Raw genomic sequence first — 18,308 nt, forward strand, 5'->3', positions numbered from 1 at the left:
TGTATGTTTCCCAGTACATGGCTCAGTTTCAGACTCTTCTACCAACTGGTCATCATCACCTTATCCCTGGCCCAGGAGTGGTAATTCTCCTATATTTCTTTTCAGTAGGCCTATTATTGGGGATCTCAAAGCAATTTGTAGCTTATGATCTTCTTACTCCCAGTAAGAGGAAGATACAGAGAATGTCTGAGGGAAGGGACTTTACAGTAGGAAAGCTGAGACTGAGGTGAAACTTTCCAAAGGTATCCCACAGAAGTCCAGGTTTGCTACCCTTATCTCCCAGAGCCCCTCAGAAGGGTGTGGTTTAGCCAGTCACAGAATACACACCATAGATCAGTTTTTCTTATTGTTAATATTTTTTTTCCTTTGAGGGCGGAGTGGAAATCGGGATCAGGAGTTTTCTCCTAAAACTGATACAAAACTCCAGAATACAAGAGAGAATGGGGTGGGGGTGGGGGGCAGAAACCAAAGAAAAAAAAAGCAAAGAAAGTCAATAATTTCCTTGAAGGATAAACATCCGATGCACCCCACCCCCAAATAAACACCCTCACCACAAAGAAGGAAGAGCACCAGAGGGAAATCTGTCTGTGTCTGGATTCGGTGCAGGAAGCTTAGCCTCTCTCATTTCTCGGGGCACTCACCCAAGCAGCCAATGACACCCTGGTGCTGGGGGGAGGGGGGAGGAGTAGGGGGGAGAGGGTGATGTGTAGGGAGATGTTGACACACTAAAACAGTCCCCATTGCGGCTGCCTTCCATGACATTGTAAACGGTCACTTCCTTTTGCTTTTTTTAACTCAGATTGCGGGCTGCCGGGTGCTGTGGGACCCGATTTTACCACCCGTATTTCCTCTTGCCCCCCCCCCCCCCCCCCCCCCCCCCCCCCCCCCCCGTTGGTCTCGGATACAGTAATCACACAGCCTCAGAGACAGAAGGGACCTCAGAAGAGAGTCTCTGACTCTGTCCAGTTCTGGGGTCTGTCCTTTGGAGCCCCTGGGGATGTTTTTTTTTAAGGCCTATGTAGTGAACTCTAGCCTGGCTTGGGGGTGCTGAAGGGGGGAGGTGGCCAGAGTCTGACAGGGTCATTTCTACTGCTCAGTTAAGGTGGGGTGTGATAAGAAGGTAATGATCCTGAGTTCTGTGGCAGTACCTTTCATCAGATGATTTCAATGCTCTTTGCACACAAGAGAAAATTAACATTAGCCATAAGACTGTGCCAAGGTGGGGATGGGGTGGCGATGGGGACTATTAACTTTTGGAGGAAAAATGAAGCAAGGACGAGGAGCTGGGAGCTAGAGAGGGGAGGAGTGGTGGGAGACGAAAAAGGTGCAGGGGGAGATAACTGAAGTGACTTTTTTTTCCTAGGTTATGAGTCAGACTCTGTAGGGTAGCGAAGCCTTAGGGACTCCGAGGGGAAAGCCTCCAGAGGAATGTTAAGTGGAAGGGAGGGTGTGACTGATTAATCAGGTAAGTGAAACCCATTCAGTGCCCAAACTGAAAGCCATCTACTTCAGGAGTTCTTAACCTGGGGTCCTCGAACCCCTAAAGTGTTCTTGGGTAGATTTCAAGGGGGAGCAAAAAATACCTTTCTTTTCAGGAACCTCTAACTGAAATTTAGCATTACCTTTAATTCTCTTGAGATGTGATTCTGAGAAGGGGTACAAAGGCTTCCCTACGTTGCCAAAGGGGTCTAGAACACAAGAACCCCTATTTTAATTGAACCCTCTTGTTTTAAAGGTAATAAAGCTGAGTTTCAGAAAAAGGTGAATGACTTGCTCAAGGTCTCAGATCAAGTTAATGATAAAGCCAGAATTTAGAACCTCAATTTCTTGCTCCCCAGCTTAGCACTCCCTTACTCCCCTACCTTTGAGAGAACCTCCAAGTCTGTCTTCTCTCACTGATTTTTTTTCCTTGCTGATTTCGGCAAGAAGGATGAGCCAAGGCCAACAGTTCAAACTAGAAGGCAATTGAGGATGTTATTTTTATTTATTTTGTGCAGTGTGAAAGGGATTCCAAACCTAGAGGCTACAGCCTGAAGTTCTCCAATATTGAGATGACCTTGCAGGGGGAAAGGGTGATTGGGCAAAGAGCTGGTACCTTTGACATAGAGCTTGGAAAGGAGCAGCCCAAGCCTGGTTCTGTCCCTGGTCATTTGACACTTTCTCCAGGTGATTGTAGGTCTTGCTAAAAATCACGGTAGTGCTGAGTGAGGAATTGACTGGCAGCCATAGAAGTGCCCAGGCAGAAATGCTTTATGAAGTCACTGATGGACCAGGAACCTGAAATGAACAGTAAAAGGGGAGTGAGGGAGGGATGTCCAAGGTTTCTCTCTTGCCATTAGATAGAAGGGTAACCATCAGGTACTCAATTAACTGGACATTCGAGGAAAGACTAATCATTTAATGGTCATTTCACTTCAGAGTTTCCCTCTCACTGTGTCAGTGGCAGGTAGGGGTGATGGAGGTGGAGAAAGGGTAATCCTGTATAATCCTATTTCTCCATTCCCTAACTCTTGATAGATCCAATTTTATTGGGTAAACTTCTGAGAGATCTTGGGCCTTTGTAACTATTGCAAACTGGAATGCATTTAAGGTTGATCTCTGAATCCACTGAATCCTGTAACAAGATCTTGATGCCTTCCTGTCTCCGTACCTGGCCACTGTAGTTGCTGGGTCTGAGAAAGGCAGGAGCATCTGTTTGACTCCCTCAGTATCTGTCTTTTCTTCTGCTCTTCTACCTTCCCTCCCACAAAGAAAAAAAAAACCTCCGGCCACCAACAAACGCATACATAATGTAACAATTTGCTGGTGGGGCAGGGGCAGGGGCAGTTCATGGCCAATGGCAAGGCTGAGACATGACTTTGAGGACCTTTGGTGGGGATGGGAGAAGTAGTGCTAAGGGTTGAAGAGTATAGTAGGTTGGGAGGTCCCAATCCTAGTGCTTGTTAGGGAAATTGAGGCAGAGCTGGGGTCCAAGGGAAGAGCTTTTGTTATGTGCAAAACACCATGCTAATCGATGGGGATACAAAGAGAAGAGGGGAGATAGCCGCTCTTAAGAGTTCATATTCAGTTATTTTCTGGCTAGTGTTCTCCAGAACCAAGGCACTCCAAGGATATAATCAGTCCTGGAGGCAATATTGGTCCTGGCAATCAAAGGATTGTAGAGGCAGTCAAAGGATTTTATCTTCGGTGACTTTCTACCACTGCCTTTCTCTCCAACCTGCCCCATTCCCTCCTAGCCTAGTGCTTGGTTTCTCTCTCTCTCTTTTTTTAATCTTAAAATTATCAGGTGCACTCATTCACACTAAAGCCTTAGCATTTTGAGGTGTTATGCTTCCTGGGGACATTTGTATTTTAAATGAGGCCCACAGAGAGGGAGAGGGAAAAGTTTAATTCAAAAGAATGCATTCCTAATGGAGGAATTTCAGGCACCAATGGGATATATACACACACACACAAATATATTCACACATATAAAATATATATATATATATTATATATATAGCATATATAATGTACACACACACACACACACACACACACATATATATATATGTCTATATTTGGGAGGGGGGAGCTCCTCAGGGTCCTTCAAATCATAATGTTCCAACTTCTTGCTCTGCTTTTGGGTAAAGTCAAGTCAACAAGTGTTGAATAAGTGCTTATTATGTGCTAGGCACTAAACTAAGTGCTGGGTATATTTGCAAAAATAAAAACAGTCTCTGCTTGGAAGGAGCTTTCATTCTAATGGAGAAGACACTAAAATGGACGTTAAAAACAGGAGATGGGGAGGTACCTGTTCCAGAGGGCATGGTGGTGATGTCCCAAATATAAAGAGTGGTTGGCCTGGGCCTTCCTCCCAATGGAGGTTCCTAGAAGAACTCATCAGTGGGAGAAGGGTCCTCCAGGGGCAGAGAAAGAAGGAGGCAGCTGAGAGAAATGGTACCTATGTCCAGAGAATGGGTAAATCTGGTGATTTGGGGGTTGGGACAAGAATAAGAATTAAACGGGTCTCTTGGAGTCATTCATGTTCCTACGGTTTTGCTCTTTCCAACCGCCAAGGGATGGATTGGCTCTGTGCCTGAGGAGGGAGGCAGGCTGGCTTTGATTAGTGACCTTTCTCCCCCAACTGCTCTTGTACTGGGTCTTTACCTAGTTAACCCAGAAGCGTGGCCCATGCTCTTAGGGGTCATCTAGTCCAATCCATACCAGGGCAGGCACCTCTTCTATAACACCCAGGACAGGAAGCTACAACTTCTACCCATTACTGCTTGCTTATTCAGCCCTCTGTGGCAAAATGGAACACATTAATTTCCTCTTTCACGTGACAGCCCTTCAGACCGTAGGATTATAGATGAGATTGAAAGGACCACAGATGTCATCTAATCCAAGCCTCTCATTTGACAGGATGACGCCCAATGAGGAGGAATGACTTGACCATTCCTGGCACTGTTCTGGAGCGTGTTAAAGGGGTAGTTTGTCAAAGCAAAGTGGAAAGTGTTAATCAGTAAAAGCTAGCATGAGCTGGTCCATCCGAGTTAACTTCACTTCCTTTTTCAAAGGGTTGGAAACTAGTGGACCAGGAGAAGGAGATAGATGTATTATATCTGTATTTTGGCAAAGCTGAGATAAACTTCATGATATTTTTGTGGAGTTGATAAAGACCTGTGGGCTACATTGGTGGTGTCAAACTCAAATGGGAGTGGGGAGTGGGTGGGGATGGGAAGGGGGGGGAAGGCACTAATCCATACATGAGGATCCCTGCTGGCTGTATATTGACTTAGTTTTAAAATGTAATATTACCTATGCTTTATTGCATTTTTATTTATTTTGCCAGATATTTCCCAATTACATTTTAATCTAGTTCCCATTTCACTCAGGAGTGTTGTGAGCCAGGTTTATGACACTTCTGGGCTAGATTATATAGGTTAGATAGATTCAGAACCAATTGATGGACTGGACTTAAAGAATGGTGATTAATAAATTGACTCCAACCTAATGGATGTCCCAGGAATCTAGGCTTGACTCTTTTCTGTTAAACATTTTTGTCTCAAAATGAGGGTGTAGATGGCATGCTTTATTAGATTTGTAGATGACCCAAAGCTGGAAGAGACAGTTAACATATTCAACCACAGAATCAGGAAGCAAAGAGACCCTGACAGGCTAGAGTGATGGGAGAAATCTAATGGGAGAATGTACAATTGGGCTGGGTTCAAAAAATCAACTGTGCAAGTATAGAGGCACTGATTCTTGACTAGGTAATTGCTGGTCATGTGAAAAAGTTCTGAGGATTTTAGTAGACCACAAGCTCAGTATGAGTCAGCGGTGTGACGTGGCAGCTAAAAAAAGCTAATTAGACTGAATTAATAGGGACGTGTCCACTAGGGACGGAGGTAACGGTCCTATGTATGCTGTCCTGGTGAGAACAAATCTAGAATATCAAGTTTGATTCTAAGTAGCTCGTTTTCAGAAGGAGATTAAATTGGAGGACATGTAGAACTGGGGAGCCAGGATGGTCAGAGGTCTCCAAACCATGCTGCACAGGGAGCTACTGAAGAAAGTAGGAATATTTTGCCTGCAGAAGTTTAGACTCAAGGAGTCCATGGTAGTTATCTTCAAAGCTAGAAAACAAGGTTCTTCTTTTAAAAATGGATATTAAAATATTTGGGGTCAAATTTCATTAAAATTTGAGTAATAGACCTAATACCTGATCTTATTCATTATACTGGACAATTACTTGAAAGTCCCAAGTAAAAGAACTTTTGTGAGCAGTTGTCATAGCCTGTGTCCTTCTTAGAGCTTGAGTGGGTTGGGACAGTGGAAGAAGTACTGGATTTTGAAGTCCTAGGATCTGGGTTCAAATCCCAGCTCCACTGATTATTACCTGTGTAGGTAGTACACAGGTAGGTGGAAATAACCTGTATTATTATGTCACCTCTCTCTCTTGATTGTCAGCAATCAAGTGTACCAGTCTTTTTGTTTTGTTTGTTTTTGTAGTACCCTGGTTGGCAGTCCATGAGGGCCTGATGTCCTAGACTCATTGAGGGTGGGTAGAAGTTCTCTTACCACTCACTTCCTTACATCTGGCATATCAATACCTTGCTAATCCTTTTTTGTTTTATACTCTCCCCACTTTAAAGATCATTTTTCTTGGAAGAGAAAACAGAAGCAAAATGAATTAATTAGCTCCTCCCTTCCCCCACTGTGGCCCATTATTATCATGCTCTCATCTCAAGTGTGTCTATGTCATCTTTCCTCTTCCTCTTTCAACCCGAAGCAACTCAGTAAGCATTTATTGAGTGCCTACTATACGGAAGAGAAGATGAATTTATATAGCACCAACTATGTGCCAGGCACTGTGCTAAGTGCTTTACAAATATTGCCTCATTTGATCCTCACAGCAAGCCTGGGATGCAGGAGCTATTATGATTCCCATTTTACAGTTGAGGAAACTGAGGCAGACGGATTAAGTAACTTGCCCAGGGTCACCCAGCTAGTCACTGTCAGAAGCAGGATTTGAGACTAGGGGTCTCTCCTGACTACAAGGCACCAGTGTTCTTTTCACTGGAAAAGACGCCGCTTACCAAAATTTGAATGTAACCAAACATCGATTCTTTTCTCTTTCTGATTCACCAGGAATTGTAGTCTGTTACACCATGTTCCAGGGGAAGTGAGAGCAGTGAGGAAGGAAGGGGTGGCCTGGCCTCTGTGTCATGGAGGGTGGGCATGTGAACCTGGCAGGAGGTGATGGCAAAGAGAAATCCCCTCCACCCCTGAAAACTTCCTTCCTTCCATGTCTCTGGAGGCACCTTGGGGTCTTACGGGGTCTAATAGGTGCCCAGCTGCTCACACCCTACTCCAGCCATATCTGTCTCCAGCAATAGTGTTTTGGGTTTTCCTTGGCAGATATTTAAAACTGGGCCCAGCCTCCATATCCCAGTCACCTCTCTGGCTCTGTTGTGATGCTTCTCTCTTTCTCTGTCTCTCCGCCCCACACACACATACACAAATACACACAAACACACTCTCTCTTCCTGTCACACCCCTTCTGTCCCTCTGAAAGGTCTTAAAGGAAGAGGAGTGAGTCAGACCCTTGGTGAGGGGGCTGGGGGAGTGCAAGCAGGGAGCCAGAGGACTGTGGTTTCTTTGTGGTTGCCGCTCTGAGAAAAGCCCCACCATGTATGGCTCAGCCTCTTTCCACAAGCTGGAGTGGAATCAGCTGTCTGTGCCATGTGGAACTTGTACACAGAAGCCTGCCAAGGTGGGCTCCTCCTGGGTTTTTGGGAGGGTGTGACTCCAGAGGTCCAATCAAAGTCTACGGTTTGGTGGCTGATCCGTGCAATACATTCTGGGTTGGCGCTCTGTGCCTCACTAGGTGAAGAAGGGCAGTAGTCAGTCTGCTTAGCAGCCCCAGAATACGGGGGATCTGGCATCCAGCCCATGGCTCCCCGAAGCTCCTCCTGTTCCTCTCTCTTTACATGACAGATGCTAGCTAATCTTTCACCTTCTTGACCTTTCACTCTTCTCACCCTGCTAATCCCCATACCTCAGGAACTTGGGTTCTCTATCTGACTTCTCCATGGTCATTACAGAATTGGGCTGAGTCCACTAGAAATTTATTGTCTAATCTCAACTGGGCCCTCACTGGTGCACTGCAATCCTTTTTATTCAATTCTTATTGATCTCCAATCATACTCTCCACAGATATTGTTCCAAACCCCCTCCTCTCTCCTAAAAGTGTCCCAAGTGTAACCCTTCCCTACCCTTTCACTTTCAGCAATGCCTCAAAAGATGGAGGCCATCCCAGAGCTCCTTTACTTCTCCTCTTCCACAACTCAGAATTTCTCAATGCCCTTCTCCATCCTTGAGGTGACCCTCTCACCCTCAGCTCAATAAAACTAACCCTTTCATATGTGATCTTGACCTTGTTTCACCTCCATCTTCTCCATGATCTTGTTAGATCAATTATCTCCAAACCCCTACTGTCTCTTATGCTTTACTAACTCCTAACTCTTTGTCTACAAACACATTCACAGAATTTCAGAGCTGGGAGGGACCTCAGAAGCCATCTGAGGCTGTCCATGATGGAAAAGGAATCTCTGCTACAGCATAAGTGGTCATCCAGCCTTTGTGTGAACACCTCCAGTGAGGGAGAATTCATCACCTACCAAAGCAACTCATTCTATTTTTAGATAGCTATAATTGTTAGGCAGTTTTCCCATTCATCACATTTGCCTCTTTGCAAATCTCTCCTAACCCCCTACCCCCTCTCCTTTCCCCTAAGTTCTGTCCTCTGGGGCCAAGAAGAACAAGTCTAACTTCTCTCCCACAAGACACTCTTTCAAGTATTCTTGGGTCTTCTCTTCTCCCAGCCGAGTGTCCTGCCCTCTTCAAATGGTGCTCGTGCAGCATGGGCTAAGGCCCTTCACCATTCAGTCTCTCCAGTTAAAAAAACCACAACTCTTCCCTTGACGTGGGTGCCTCCTCCACCTACCATCTTACTTCCTTCCCTTCACTGCCAAACTTCTAGGAACAATAGTCTCCACTTGTTGTCTCCAGTTTGTCTTCACCCACACATTCCTCAGTGCCCTCAATGCTATCCTTTGCTTTTCTTTTGTAAATTTTTTTCTTTTACACTTAAATAAAAATGGAGGAAAGGGGAAAAAAAAAAACAACACAGTGCCATGTACACAGCAGACCGTAAGAGAGGATTCAATAGAAAACAATAAATTTCCATTTCAAGAAACCCTATATGATAAATTGTACACATTGTTTTCAGACTTGCCCAACTTTTCTTTGCTTCCTTGTTGATTTTCTCTTGTTCTCTGCTGTGTACTTTTTCCCCTCCCCCCACCATAACGAAGGCTACAATTAAGTGTGATATATATACATATAGATATCTATAAACAGTTATCTATACACATATACATTAAAATACATATGTGTAAGACATGTTGTTTCCTCCTATCATCTGTTTCTCTGAAAGTGGACAGCATCTTCCTTCATAAGTCTAAGTCTTTCCATGTTTCTAAATCAGCCAGCCCATCATTCCCTACACCACAACAATATTCCTTTCTAGATTCACATCCTCAGTGCTTTTCAATCTGTCTTCCATCCTCAGCCCTATTCTGAAATTTCTCTAAGGTTATTAATGACCTCTCCAGCACCCAGATCCAATGGCCATTTTGGATCCTTCTCCTTCTTGACTTTTCTGCAGCACGGCCATCATTGGATACCCAATCCAGGATACTGATACTCTTTTGTTCCTTGGCTGCCATGACTCCTGTACCACCATGGGTTCTCTCCTCACTCTTCAGCAGTTTGTCTCGGTCTCATCCCTGAAGTTTGAGTGTCCCCCAGGGTTCTAGCCATCTCTCCTTGTCTCTCTACACCATCTTCTGGGGCAATCTTATCTCCTCCAATGGTCTCGATGACCATTTCTATGCAGGTAGTTCCCAAATCCCTGTTTCTAGTCTTGCCCTCTCACCTGAGCTCAGCCTCATTGTTCCAACGCTTGCTAGACATTTCTACCTGTGTGTGCTACAGGGAGTACATATCACACACACATAACACATGTCAGGGGATGATAAACGGAGTGATAATATTCATGGTCCCTCTAATATATCCAGAATTGTCCCCCCCACCCAAACCCTCTCTCTCTCTCTGTTAATGGCATTAACATTTGTTAGGCACCTAGATTTGAAACCTTGAAGTTTTCTGCCTCATCCTCACCCCACCCTTCCTCAGCCAATTGTCTAGCCTTGCCTATTCTATCCCTGAAATATCTCTCGAATCTTTTCCCTCCCATTAAATCATAGTCTCAGAGTCAGTAAAAAAATCTTAGAGGACATCTAGTCCAACAGTGGGAAGAACACTAATTCTAGAGTCAGAGGACCTGGGTTCAAATCCTACCTTTGATACCGAGTACCTGTTTGATCTTAAGAAAATCCCTTCACCTCCGGTCCTCAGTTTCCCTATATATAAAATGAGGGGGTGGGACTAAGTGGTTTATGAGCTCCTGTCCAGCCCTAGGCCTTTGACCTATGATTCTCTGAACAGTAATCTCTTCTATGACGTCCAGACAAGTGATCACATAGGCTCCATTTAAAGTCTAGTGCCTCCCAAGTCAGCCCGTCCCATTTTTAGATTGCTAGGAAGTTTTTCCTTATGTCACCTTTGGCCTAAATCTGTCTCCTTGAAACTTCCCTCCATTTCTTGTAGTTCTACCCTCTGGGGCCAAGTAGAACAAGTTCTGTTCCTCTTCTGGAAGGCCACCCTTCAAATACTTGAAGATAGCTAACATGCTGCCCCACCCTCACCCCCAAGATTTTTCTTCACCAGGCCGAGCATCCTTAAGTTCCTTGAACTCAGCCTTGTGTGGCATAATCTCCAGTGGGAAGCCATTGAAGGAATTTGAATGGAGAATTGCTATCATCACATCTAGGCATAAGGAAGATGCTATGTTGGATGGATTGGAGAGAGAGAGAGAGAGAGAGAGAGAGAGAGAGAGAGAGAGAGAGAGAGAGAGAGAGAGAGAGAGAAGAGAGAAAGAGAGAAGAGAGTGAGAAAAGAGTGAGAGTGAGAGAGAGTGAGAGAAAGAGAAGAGAGAGAGAGAAAGAGAGAGAGAGAGAAGAGAGAGAGGCAGAAGACCCTTTAAAAGGTAGATACCACGAGCCCTTAGCAGGGCTCTGTTGCAGGACTAAGAAGATGGATGAACATCTCCATTTGCAAGTGGGTAGAAGGAGCCACATAACTGGGGAAGGTCTCAAACCAAGGGGGCGGCGTCCCACTGATAGCACCATTCTTTCTGTCAATGTCTGTCTGCATGGAACACTGAGCTTGTCATTGTGTCAGGCAAGTCAAATAGGCTTGTCCCTTGTCTTGTTCTCTAGGAATTGAAATACTGATTCAATGCAGAAAGACCCTATAAGAAGGAGAGAACAGAATACTGAACAGGTTATTGAATTCTTGGATGCTTCTGGCCAGTGGCACGAGTCCAGCTCTAGGCTCCCAAGCACAGCTTTGCTAAGTGTTTTCAGAAATAATCTAAGGGCAGCAGTTTTGTCCGTGTGCCTCTGACCCTAACCAATGCCCACCAACTCTAAATTCTAAACTGATCCTAAAAACTTCCAGGCTTAGCTGGATGGGATACAGGTGGGTGGTGGCCTCATGCCTCCTGCTGTTTTTCCCTCCCCCTCCTCCATCCCCCTCCCATGGTGGGATGTAAAGGAAAGAGTTCTGAACTTGGAAATCTGAGTTTGAATCTGTCTCTGGCACTTTTAGTTGGGTACCAGATAGATAGATAGAGCTTTTATTAAGGGCTTATCATGCGCCAGGCACTGTGAGAGAGTGCACGTATGAGGCAGTCTCTGCCCTCAAGGAACTTGCATTCTACTTGGGGAAGATGACAGATAAAGGGAAGCTGGAAAAGGAGAGGAGGATGAAGGAAGGAGGGTGCCTGCTTAGGGGCTCAGTGAAGATGCTGTGTATAGCAGAGAGTCCTGGGCCACTGCAGGGTAAGAGAAAAGCCAGAAGAACCAGGAATGGAGTCCAAGTTTCCAGTGGGGCAGAAATGGTATGAGAATAGGGCCACGGTGAGAAGACAGCTGGGGTTAAATACTACACACAACCTTTCTGACCTTCGGTTTCTTTACCTATAAAATAGAGATGATTCCAGGGGTACCTATACCCCTGGAATGTTGCAAGTCTCCAATGAGATAACGTGCAATTTGTACACTTTCAAGTACTAATGTCAGCCATTATTTTTATTTCTGGTCTGCTGGAGGAATAAAGGGGAGTGGGACTTCAGATAGACTTAGTGGGAAGGTCCAGCTGCCACTCCCTAGGAACTCTCCTTAGGCCCCCTGATTCCTGCCTTGGGCACCTCCACCTGGGGCAGCTTCTTGGTCTGACTGGTAGAACTCCTCTTTACCGCCCAGATGGTGAGCCCAGGAGCCATACTGTTGTTCCCTCTCATTGCTTTCCCATGGACCTCAGAGACCACTGGCTCTACTACCTCTCATCAGGGACAGTGGCCCTGCAAAAAAAAAAAAAATTCAACCCCAGCCTAATAACAGTGCCGCCAGGATCCTGGCTTAAGTCTGTAATTTGTCTGGCTTGTTGGCAGGGCTGGCTGGCGGTGATAGGAGCGCTGATGCTTTTCTACTGAGATTAATGATATCCTGGTGCTGGTAGGCGGGAGGCCTGGGCCTTTTATTTTTTATGCCATTAAATGACATCCAGAGACTTTCACTCTGAAACTGAAAAGCCCCCATTCCACCATGTTCAATTACCCCTGGAGATTATTTGCTGAGTGGGGGATCTTGGAGTGGTGAGGCCAACTTTGTCTTTAGGGGGAGAAGAGTTAGGAAGAAAGGATTCAGATCTCCAGGGAAAACCCCTTTCCTCCAGTTTCAGAAATCTGACTTGGCCTAGCAGGACTGCCCCGGGACCCAGAGGACCCCCGGGGGAAACATCTGGTGGTACATCTGGAAAGAGCATCTAGGAGCAGAGGGAGGGAGGCATTGTGGGGGTTAGCCGAAGCTGTCCTGAGAGATGACTAAGCAGTGTGTGGATTTGGGTCTTCTTCCTACCTCGGGCATCCTTTGGACCACTGTTGGCCTCTCTCTAAGCACAGAGCAGGGGCAGAAAGAAGGGAAACTCATAGTTCCTAGGATGCTACCTCTTCTACAAAGCCTTCCCTCATCTCTTCCCCACCTCCCAATCTCTCCCTCATCTGGTTATAGCACTTTATATGCTTATTACATTCTCAGTTGGGTTACATTTGTCTTTGTACGTTTTGTATTACTCCCACCAGACTGCAAGCTCCTTGAAGGCAAGCACCGTCCTGTTTACCTCTGTGCCTCCTCCAGCACTTCAGCACAGGGCACAGAACAGTGCAGGTGCTTATTAACAAGTGTTTGTCATGTGAATGAATGATGTCAGCGCTGGAAGGGATCTTAGAGGTCACCCAGTTCATCTCAGAGGCGGAAGCCTGGGCCTCCAGTGAAGTGACTGACCTGCTCATTTCCTTCCTGTAAACAATTCTGGCAAGACATTCGGTTGTGGGGGTTGGAAGGCTTCAGTGAGTTTTGGATATTATTATCTTTAAGGTTTTCAAAAAAATTATTTCTTAATTACTAGTCTGCATAGCTAAGAGTTGGCTAGTCCAGGGTGTTCTGGGAATGTGACCAGGCTTTCGCCCCCTCTGAGCTCTGGTGTCCGTCTGAGAATCACCCCAGGAAGGCCCCAGCTGGGGTGCTGCCAGGCCCCCAGTTTTACCAGCTCTACCAGGTGGGTGGTGCCTGTGCAAGGTGAGAGAGATGCCTTGCACAAGTGTTTGGGGATGACTCAGGGGAGGTGCTGGGGCTTGGTGGGGGGGCATTGGTACAGGTTCCCAGAGTTCCCCAAAAGAAACCTGGATTGGCATTAAAGGGTTGGGGAGAGCAGGAGGGGAGTGGTAACAAGAAACTTTAGATGGGGGTGGGGGGAGGCTTCTCTTACCTCCAAGCCCTTGGCTTCTGGTTTTTTTTTAAAATTTCTCCTCCAAGTACAGCAATTTGGGGGACATTTCCCATTTTAAGAAGACAAAGCGTGTGTGTTTTTTTAAAAGGCCATGCAAAAGAGATATCTTGTCAGACTCCACGCTCTGAAATTTAATTTTGAAAATATGGTCGGTCACCTTACTCCTAATGACCCTTGTCTTATTTACCTATTCAACCCTGAAGGCCTCCAACCCAGCTACCCAGAGTTACACTTCAGTGCCTGACAAGTCTCATCCCATCCTTCCTGTTTGATTGTCAGGGGATGGATAAAGCCAAATTCGGGCTTGTGTAGAGTGGGGCTCCTGGAGAGGAGGGTCAGAGCTGAAAGATACCTCAGAAAGGATCTAGTCCAGCACCCTCCTTTCATTAATGAGGATGCAGAGGCCCAGAGGGACTTGCCCAAGATCACCCAACCGTGCACCCCGGGGCCCTTCACCAGCCCCCTCTCTTATTTGGAGTTTTCTCTCCTGGGACTTTTCCCAGCCCCATTGGCTGGCAGGTGGGTGATTTCCCCGGGGTGGATTCTCTGGGCTCTCTCAGCCACAGACTTTGCCCAGGGAGGGATGAGCTTTGGGGCAGCTGAGACTCCTTTTGGTCAGTTAATCACCACCCTTGGGAAGCCTCACTTGCTCATTGGGGTGAGGAGGAAGGTTAGGGAAGGGAGAGGGGAAAGGATTTCTTTTTGACAGCTGGGCTCAGTAGAAGTGACCCTGGCCAGGCACAGTTTCTCAGGGATGAAGTTACCTCATCTGTCAAATGGAATCCACGACAACCCATTCAATCTGTCTTATGGGGTTTTGTGAGGATCAGATGGAGTGCTTACTGAGAAAGCTCTTCATAAGATTGTGGTTATTACTGAGTTGTGGTTATTACTGAGTTGTGGTTATTACTGGTGGGGCTGTTACCTGGGCCCTTCCAATCTCTTTGCTTTGGAGTCAGGGAGGAAGAGGATGGCAATGAAGGAAATTTTCATTCATGGGGATGGTTTTTCAGCTCCTAAAAGTTGCAGAATCTCACAGTTGGCTGAGGAAGAACATGGGGGCTGTGTATGTTTATATAGATGTGTGGGTGTGAGAATGTGTGTGAGTCTATGAATGAGAAAGGGTGTGTGTGTGTGTGTATGTTTGTGGATGTGAACACAGCATTAGACACTATAGGGGGAGAAAAAGGAAGTAGAAGACAAGGCTGATCAAGGTCTTCTAGAAGTTTCTAAATAAAAGGTGATAGTTGACCAGTGCACAAATGAAAATTCTCAAGAGCACAAATTCTAGAGGCAGAAATGCACACCCATGGAGAAGGGAATAAGCATTTTACAGCATCAACCATGTGCCAGACACTGTGCGAAGTGCTTTTTCAAATATTATCTTATTTGAGCCTCACAATAACCCTGTGAGGTAGGTGCTGTTATTATCCCCATTTTATAGTTGAGGAAACTGAGGTAAATGGACTTAAACGACTTGCCCAGGGTCACACAGCTAGTAAGTGTTAAGTGTCTGAGGCTGGATTTGAACTCAGGTCTAACGCTTTATCCACTGTGCCATCTAGCTTTGTAAAAGCTCGGGAAGACCTAGTCTAGAGTCTCATTCCTTGGGGAAGAGTCTCAGAACTGCATTCTCTCTGGAAGCCTGAGGGTGAGAGGTGGAGGAGGGGAATGGCTCTTTAAGGTGGAAACAGAATTCATGTAAAGGGGAATGAGGGGGAGGTCTGCTCTAATGGACGGGTTTTAAAACTTCACCTACTGGGGTTGCCTCATCGCCTAGTGCCTCCATGAAACCCCTGCATCGGCTTCTGGGGAGTGTAGCTTAGAGACTCCCTTAGTGAATGAAAGAAGCTCTGGGTGAAGCCTTCTAATATAACCATCTACCAAGTGATAGGGGTGTGTGTATGTGTGTGTGTGTGTGTGTGTGTGCACGAGTGCACAGGGGTCTTCAGAAAGCCCTTATGTACTTCATGCTTTAACAACTTAGGCTGTTTCTATCACAGCATTTAAAAGCACATTTTTTTTACAGTTTAGAATAACTTATCACAAAATCACTCCCAATGTGTTCCTTTAGATCCCTGGACAAACAAGAAATGCTTACTGCACATACAAAGATAAGCTATTTCCTCTGACAGAAATTAAGTCCCTATCAACTTGCCTTTGAATTTTACTCACAGGTTGTTTCTATCGTAGCTACCACCAAAAATGGCTTGAAAGTTTGGAGGCTGAAAATCTGCTTATGGACTTTGGGAGACCCTAGCGGGATCTCTAGTATCAGCGCACTTGGCCTAAATGGAGAGGGAGTGGCTGGCATGACTGGATGAAGGGGTGGGGGTATGATTTGGGGCAATGCTTTGCAGGAAGGGAAGGCCATAGGCCATGGCCTATCTTCTAAAGTGTTCAGTTTGATGGGCATAAGTTGTATCTAGCGCATCCCAGGCCTGGCCCCATCCAGGACCAATACCGAGTCAAGTCCAGAGGAAGCCAATTGAGACGTGATCAGCCAAGTGTCAGAGCAAAGGCTCAGGGTTTTAGGGGGTGGGAGCTATAGTCAGTCAGTGGAAGAGGTTGTGTGGGGGTGTGGGTATTGGGATTAGGGTGGGAAGGCAGAGGCACCTGCAAATGTTCCCTGGGCCTGAAATCATTGCAGCCCCTTTCTCTCTTCTCTTTCCTCTACTCTACCCAGAATCTAGGAAGGCAGCTCCTGTGCAACAGAGTAAGGCAGAGGGTTAGGGTTGGAGCGTGAGAGTGAAGAGTAGAGATTTTCCCTCCTTTCTCACTCAGGCGCTCAGGCTCTCACAATTAGATCCTAGACTGATACCATTTTGTCTTCCCCCCTTCCCTGACCCACACTGAGTTGTTCTGAAAGTCCCCAATGTAAAGGAAGGTTTCCGACATCATAAGTATTGGAGAGACTGATGGAGCAGTAGGAGAACACATTTTGGGGGAGGGGTATGCTTGGGGATGTGGAAGAAAGAGAGAGGGCACTGAGAGAAAGTATGTTGGAAGTGGGACAGCACGATGGAATTTGTACAGCCAGCCGCAGCCTGGATCCAAACTTGCCTCCAGGGCCCTTAATGGGGTCTTAGCACCCCAGTGGCTGAGCCAATTTTTGTGCCCAGACATGTCTGGGATTGGTTGGGACATTGCTCCTGTGGGCCTGCCTCTAACCTGGGTCTGAGAAAAGGGGGGGTGTGTCACCCCACTTTGGTTCTAGCTCTCCATTCCTCAAGCTGGAGATGTTTGAATCTGAAAACACTGATTCGTGATTCGAAATCTACTCTGCTGAACTGACGCTCACACACCCCACCCCAGTACATCTTTTTTTCCTTCGCTTCTGGTCTCCAGAACCCTTACTTGCAATGTGGGAGACATAAGGGGCTGGTTACAGCATCACATATTAGGGATCCCCCTGAAGCTATTCTCTCATGAAAAGACAATTAGGAAGATAAGGCCATGTTCTGGGCCCCAGGTGGCCCTGAGCCTATAGGCTGTACTCATTCACCCCTTCCTGGATTCCTGTAGCCGATCTAGTTGAGGCCCTCATTACCTCTCACCTGTGCTAGAGTAACAGCCTCCCAGCTCGGTCTGGTGCCTCTAGGCTTGCCCCTCTGCCATCTACCTTCTGTTGCCAGACTAATCTTTCAGAATCCCCGTCTTTGCTCTCTTACTTCCTTGCTCAGCGAGCCAAGACTAAGGCCTCTGTCTTTCCAGGTCCTCCGTGATCTGGCTCCTTCCTTCTCCTGTAAACTTATTTCCCTTGCTTTGCCAACACAGGGTCTCTGCTCTGGCGAAATCAGCCTCTTTCCCATCCTGCCTCCTCCCCACACTCCTAAACAATATGCTCATTTCCCAGGGATGTTAAAGGTGAATGATGTGTTTTGTGAGGGTATCAGTGGTGACTCGCTCTCCCTCCCCATCCCCACCCCGCCTTCTATCCCCATTTACAGCTCAGAAGGGTGCTGAGGGTTCCTAGCTGGTTCAACAGTTAACAGGTTGAGAACAGCTGACTATAATAATATAGACAGCTAAAGTCTGCAAAGTTCTTTACACACATTGTCTCATTCGATCTCACAGCCCCCATTTCACAGATAAGGCTTAGAAAAGTTAAGCCACTTGCCAGAGATCACACATTTAGAAAGTAACTAAGGCAGAATTCTAATCTAATCTAATCTAGTGACTCAGGAACCCCACCCTCTGCTTGGTGGCTAATGTCCTAGAATCCATTCATTCTTTCTCTAAAGGGCATACGGCTCGTTTTTTGGGGGTCCCGTCAGCTGGAGTTTGGGAAGGAGAAGGAAGTTTCTAGAGGCTGGGGCTGGGAAGGTGTTGTGAGAACACCTAGTTTGATTCTCAGAGAGTGAGGATGTGCCAGCTTCTTCCAGCCACCCTCCTGTTGACTTGTGGGACTTCTCCACTCTGCCATGATTGACATCAGTGCTCTCTGGCTTACCTTCTGCTACATCCTTCCCTCCCACCCCCTCATCGTGACGGGCTGTTGAAATCTTCTTCTTCTTCTTCTTCTTCCTTTTCTTCCAATTTCCTGGAATGGAAATCTAAGCCCCAGAGAGGAGAGGGAGAGTTCACTCGGGGTCACGGATTATGTCAGGTGGCTGCTGGAACTTCGGGATTCTATTCTTCCCTGGCCTGGGACAGGAGGGGTTGGAGGGGATGGAGGGGTTGGAGGGGATGGAGGGGTCTCCGCTGTCAGTCTATGCAGGTGTGCACCTCAGAAGCATTTGGAGAAGGGAGTAGGGGATCAGGCTGGGGCTTAGGCTGGGGTTTAG

At 46.4% G+C, this 18,308-nt stretch overlaps 1 protein-coding gene across 1 annotated transcript in view; it reads right to left on the reverse strand.

Moving 5' to 3' along the window:
- Window positions 1-1,948: 1,948 nt before the first annotated feature.
- Window positions 1,949-18,308, reverse strand: part of PEBP4 (phosphatidylethanolamine binding protein 4) — a 267,163-nt gene continuing 250,803 nt past the window's right edge. The window contains exon 7 of the mRNA XM_027853833.1: window positions 1,949-2,277. Coding sequence (XP_027709634.1) covers window positions 2,183-2,277 — 95 coding nt within the window. The 3' untranslated portion in view covers window positions 1,949-2,182. The remainder of the gene's footprint in view (window positions 2,278-18,308) is intronic.

This window comes from Vombatus ursinus, unplaced genomic scaffold (assembly GCF_900497805.2).
Source record: "Vombatus ursinus unplaced genomic scaffold, bare-nosed wombat genome assembly UNPS02010219.1, whole genome shotgun sequence".
NCBI lineage: Eukaryota > Metazoa > Chordata > Mammalia > Diprotodontia > Vombatidae > Vombatus > Vombatus ursinus.